This window comes from Haliaeetus leucocephalus, unplaced genomic scaffold (genome assembly GCF_000737465.1).
Source record: "Haliaeetus leucocephalus isolate CR32 unplaced genomic scaffold, Haliaeetus_leucocephalus-4.0 Scaffold184, whole genome shotgun sequence".
NCBI lineage: Eukaryota > Metazoa > Chordata > Aves > Accipitriformes > Accipitridae > Haliaeetus > Haliaeetus leucocephalus.
In genome coordinates this window covers 8,339,587-8,345,637 of record NW_010972620.1, presented here as the reverse complement: position 1 = coordinate 8,345,637, position 6,051 = coordinate 8,339,587, and the positions used below count along the sequence as shown (strand labels likewise).

General features: G+C 44.9%; 1 protein-coding gene across 1 annotated transcript in view; it reads left to right on the top strand.

The window, feature by feature from the left end:
• The window catches only part of SORCS3 (sortilin-related VPS10 domain containing receptor 3), a 311,734-nt gene that overhangs the window by 439 nt on the left and 305,244 nt on the right, over window positions 1–6,051 (top strand). The window contains exon 2 of the mRNA XM_010564990.1: window positions 7–165. Coding sequence (XP_010563292.1) covers window positions 7–165 — 159 coding nt within the window. The remainder of the gene's footprint in view (window positions 1–6; window positions 166–6,051) is intronic.

Here is a 6,051-nt window from a genome sequence, read left to right as displayed (position 1 = left end):
GGGCAGCGCGGCGGCCGGGCTCAGCCCCGCGGGCCGCCGGAGGAGGGGAGAGCGGCGCGGCTGCGAGGGGCAGAGGAGCCGCGGCTGGGCAGCACCACCTTCGCGCTCACCGGGGATGCGGCGCACAACCAAGCCATGGTGCACTGGTCCGGCCACAACAGCAGCGTGAGTATCGCCCCGACCCGACCCGGCTGGGTTTGGGGGGGGGGGGAGCCGCCCGCCCGGCCGCCGGGCGGGACGGAGCCGCGCCTGGCGCTGCGGCCGGGGGTGCGGGGAGGAGAGGGGCGCTTGGCGGGCACCTCGCTCTTACGGCCGGGGGGAGGGGGGACACGCGAAGCGATGGCCGCCGAAAAAGAGAAAAGTTTTCCTGGGGAGAGGTGAAGGAGAATGGGAACGCTTTTCTCCCCCCCCTCCGCCCCCGAAGGCAGAGCTGTGGTCTCCGGGGCAGCGCGGTCGGAGCGCCGCCAAAGGGGCCGGGCTGGCCGGAGCCTTCTCCCTTGCGCAGGGAAGACCCCCGGCTCCCCGCTCCGGTCCGTCCCATGTGCCCGCACGGCCGGGTTCCCTTGCTCTCTGCCTCTTCATTTGTAATATACAGCTCGGCACGCTTCGCTGCCTCTGTGCCAGGGCATGAACGATGTACAGGGGCGGTGGAAAAGCCCTCCTGTTCCCCGCTCTGCCATGCTGGCGACGAGAGAGAGCCCACCGACTCGTTAAGGGGTGGAAAGCCCCACAGCACGTTAAGGGGCTCTGAAAGGAGGCAGGTAGCACAAGGGCAGTGAAAAGTTTATAAAAAATCGATGGCATCGCGTGCCTTCTCCCCGAAGTCAATAATAACGGGTCACCGGGGTGTCCCTGGAAGTCTGTGGGACTGTGTGTGCATGTGGGGGGGTGTCCCAAAAGCCCACATGCCGTCGTGCCGTGATAGTGCAGGGCCCTCCCTCACACTCTGCTTTGCAATGCCCAGCAGATGGCTGTGAACAGAACTTCAATTTTCTTTTAACTTGGTATCAGAAATACTATTTCCACTCTGATGTAAAGTCTGAGAACAGGTGTAATTTAAAGGACTCCAGGAAACCTTTATGTCTGGTGACAATATTCCCATTATTCTGATTATTATAGCTTGTCACTGCCTTGGAAATGCCTCTTTTATTGTTTTGCCACTACTGGAAATGGGCATAAAGCAATTAACAGCATGAAACAGATTGGCTGGATTTTCGGATACATTCTTCATGAAAGTTACTAGTCATTAAAAAGCAAATTGTCTATCTATCTACCTATGCATCAACTATAGCTTCATAATGTGCAATTCAACCACCTCTTTATTTTTTTTGACTGGAAGTTTTTCTCTCTATTTGTTATTACTTAGGCAATAATTCTGACAGCAATGTGGATGTTACTTTGATTTAACCAATTTTTTAAAGGCAGTTGTGTTTGCCAAACATGAATTCCACTCTCATTAAAGATGAAAGCAAACATTCAAGAGAAAACAGCTGCATGGTATATTTCAGCACTATGCTTGTCTCTAGGATTATTTATTTTTAATATAACATGGCATGTCATGAAGAAAACAACCTATATGCCCTCTCTTTTGTTTCATTTCGGTCCTAAATCAAGGGGTGTTGAGTAAAAGAAGCTAAGACACTCCCCCCCCATCCCTTCCCAGCATAGATTTCCAATAGTTTTGAGTATTTCTGGTTAAAGTAGCAGAGAAAACTGATTCTGTAGGCATTTGCAGGGGAAAGAAAGGGTGTTTTTTTCTAAAGTGCAGGTCAGAAAGTGATTTCCATAAAATTCCCCCTCCTTCCTTTGTTTCTTTTACAGAAATATGCCATTAAATAACTAGTTTCCTTTATTCTTTAACTCCAGGTGACCGAGAAGGGTAATAAAGGGAAACATCTCGATTGTTCGCAACTTTTCATTAAGATTTTGCACCTCAAGATACCATGCTTTGAAAGCTTCAAACTCAAAAGCACAAGCAAAAGCAAAAGACTGGTGTTTATTGCCAGTACAGCGTTTGTAGGAAGGAAAAGCAAGCATGTTAATAAATACTAGCTTTATCTTTGAGTGATTTTTCTAATATGAGGTTTAGCATCTGGAGACTTTTTCTTTCCTGTCTCTTGGAGAAAACACACTGCATTCAGTGATTAATTGTTGGCTTTTTTTAAACAGTGTAGAGGGAAAGTTAAATGCTTGAACCTCGCTCCTTTCATTTGTTAGCAGAGAAGGCTGAATCCAATGCCTGTTTTTCTGCTGCGGTTCATTTTTACCTAATTCTACTGTTGGGGTGGCTGTGGCACAGGAACATCAAGCAAATTGCCCAAGGTCACTCAGGGAAACAGTGTGGCTTCTTTTGTCAGCCACATTGGTTCCCACTCTCTCGCATCAAAGCATATATTTTCTTAGGTCACAGTAGACGTAAAGCAGCAGGGAAGTGTATTGAAAATGGACAAAAGATATTAACTCATGTGTCATGATTATGCCAGATGACCTAGGAGAGCAGGTAGGACGTGTCTGTATGCTATTGTTTTCAGTCTATCAAAGCAGTAGCTTCGGCATTTTTTTTGTATTAAACCCACAATCAATCAAATTTCATGCAATGGAGCAGTGTGTTTCAAATCAGACGTTAGTGGTGGGGGTTTCCTAACAACTGGATGGATTTGCAAAGAAGAGGAAAGCATGGTAATAAAAAAATCAGGTTTTTACTGGGACATACAGATCTACAGACACTCCACAAAAGGGAGATCTTTGCAGCTGCTGCATGTCCTGTTACCTAGAATGTTAAAAACCTCCTGTGGTTTTTTTAAATTATTTTAAGAGCAACTTCCCCTCTGCCTCCTATCCCCCTTTTCTCCCATGTCCCTCAAATCTCAATTTAACTTATTAAAAAATAATCCCTTCCAGGCAACAAACTTTTGTTTTCTCCATTTGCAGATAGTGAGGTCAGGATTAGGATAGAGGCAAAAGGCTGGTGAGATCGGGGAATTTGGGTTCTCTGATTTGTCCTGCCCAGAAGCGTTTTCTGTGACCTTAGGAAAGACAATTAACCTCTCTGGATCTCCTCTTCCATGTTAAATGAGGATACTACTACTTAGCTACCACAAAGTGGTGGTGTGGAGCAGAATTCATTTCTGCTTTGTACAATACCTGAAGATCTTCAAGTGGAAATTGTTAGGAAAATGCAAAAATACTATTCTGTGTAGAAATGAGGTTTGTGTTCTCCGTGTTATTGCGAAGGGGACTTGGCTTAATTCAGTGTGTCTGATACTAGAAAAAGGAGACTTGGGCTTCAAGTATCAGTCTGCCCTAATAGAAGCATTTATTGAGGTCATTGAAGCTCTTCAGGGACCTGGTAGAGATCAGATAAAATGTTTTCTGGCTAAGGCTTTTCTGAAGGAAGAAGAATTTTTAGTGAAAACTACTATTATTCCCAGAAGATCATTCTTTTTTCAAAGCCATTCCTCTCTGAACACACACTGTGTGCAGATGTGCCATTCCGTGAGCAGTTGTATCCTCTATACTTGTTTTCCGTCTCTCTAGTGGTTATGTTATTGCATGAAATTTGTCCTCGTTCTACTCACCAGATGCTCTCTCCAACCTTCCTGTGAAGACGATCTGATTCGTCAGATTATCTTTCTTCCTTCCTTTCTTTTCCTGATTTCTAGGATAAGGACCTCCAGAAATAAGTAGCAGCACCTTTAATGCTGTTACAGCTTTAAATCTTGCTATCTTGTTTCTTGACAATAGTTTTTTCAAGAGATTTCAACAAGCTACAGTGGATAAAACACACTTACTCAGATTGCTCTCCTGATATGATCACCAGTGGAACGGTAAACAGTGACTGTTGTCATTAGGTTTCAGAGTTGTCACTCTGATGAATGTAGCTGTTTATAGGAAGTACTTAATTCTGCCCCTGCTTTTTCCATGATGGAAGTACTACAAATTCCGTGGTGTTGTGGGTGGTTTTTTTTCAATATAAAGAGCAAATATGCACACTTTTAGCTTTCTTTTAACCTCTAGAAGACATTTTCAATTCATTTTCTATGGAGAGGCCTCAGCTTATGATCAGAGTGTGCTTTAGCTATCACATCTCTACAGGCCTTTCTAGTAACCAGAGGCAAACTTCAGACATAAAGGTGAAGAAATGTGCTATAATGCCACAGTAAAAGCAGGAGAGGGCATTTGTCTAAGGCATGTGCAATATTGCAGGTTGCTTCAGCCAGGCCAAGTTCCTGTATGATCCTAGGGTTTGGATTTTTCATACTATGGGAAAAATGTCAGCAGTGCATATTTTTATCTCAGTGCAGTGCAGCAGTGCAGAAGATAAACCTGGAGCGGTATAGTGTGCCCAAGCGGTATAGCTGCTACTTGCGCAGACCACACAACTGCATTGATGCTTAGAGTATGATCTAGGCTCTGAAAGTTGGGGAAGGCAGGATCAGAGCTGGTGAAAGACTGGGCTGGGGCCTTGTTTTGACTTGTCAGCCATGCTACACTGTTTTGTCCAGAGGTCCAGTCAGCCTGTGGCTGTCATATCTAGAATTAACGTGGTTGTGAGATTCACTCCAGGTCTGGGAATATGAGATGCCTTTGGGACAAGACTCTGGTAAAGAGGAGGCTAATAGTACTACAGTAGCCTACTGCCACCTGAAGTAGAGTTAGAAAGAAGATGAGGCTTATCTTATTGGTTGAAGAGGAATTAACATGTGGCAACAGCCACAACATACGTCAAATTGGACATTAGGAGGAGTTTCTTCTCAAAGAAAGCAGTGCAGCAAGGCACCAGAAAGTTTTGGGAACCTCTGTCTTTGGAGATTTTCAAGACTCACATAGACATGATCTGATGGTAACAACCCTGCTCTGAATGGGCTTGTGCGATTCTTTTCCCTCTGCTACCACTGATCCTCTTCCTTTACCCTGTGCAAGTTCTGAGGGCTGGCAGTGAAAAGCAGGTTGTACAAGTTCTCGCAGTGAAGCCTGTCTCTTCCGGGAATGATTCTTCTGAATGCTGTTGGCAGTGTTCTGGTGTGATCTGCTAATGTACTGGTGGTTTGATGCTGAGACATTACTCACTCCCATGGCGAATTGCAAACTGGGGAGGCTGATGGGCTTGCTGTGTGCCAGGTAGTTTTTCATTAAGATGCCTAGCAATGCAGTGTGTGATGGGCAGAACGAGATGGGCAATATTTGCAATTCCAAAGAGACTGCTATGCTTGGAAGGGTGGAAGGGGAGAAAATGAATCTTTACACAGGCAATGCTGCATTTAGTTGTCAGCCATGGGTGACTGCTCCAACAGTCCAGTTGGATTTCAGTCTAAAATGTTTACTCCTAGAGTGCAAGATGGTGACAGAGCAATCATATTCATTGTGCTGCATTTGGTAGATATTTTAATTGCTATTCTAGACTGTTTCTTTCTCAAATGGCTTTTGGCTAGGTTGTGGTCTCGTTGCCATTGAAGGTGGGGCAGCTGTGTCACGATGTCTTGACGCATTACCACTTCTCCACTACCTTTAGTAATGAAGTTTGTCACTGAAGTCCTTCTCCAGGACTTTGCCAATCCATTGTTAATTAATATTCAAATAGAAGATGGGGAAATAAAAATTAAAGTCTTGCATGACAATTGCTTTTATGGTTGTGTTGAGTCAGTAGAGCAGGAAGAAGGTGTCTGGAAAATATTTTTTGGGTTATTTCTCTCCAGACTGGTTTCATTGCAAAGTCAGGTTGATGTCCAGTGGATGAGCCTTGATGTTGCTTGTGGACCCTGTGAAGCTGGCAGATTCCCTGGGCCATTACCTTGCCTAACACAGCAAGATGTCAACGTTCTTGTAGCTCAGAGCTCAGTAACAGAACTGCTCCTGTTCTAGGTGCCTGTCAGCAGTTTCCCTTCAGGCCTCAGCACTCAGACTTTTTCATGCTCAGGGATGAGGCCTAGGATTTGTGGCTAAGCTGTCACAGTGATTTAAATGCAAACAGAAACAGCTATGTGATTCTTTCATTAATTTTTTTATGGAAATCATTAATCCAATTAGGTGACAAAGTATTTTGAAAACGGG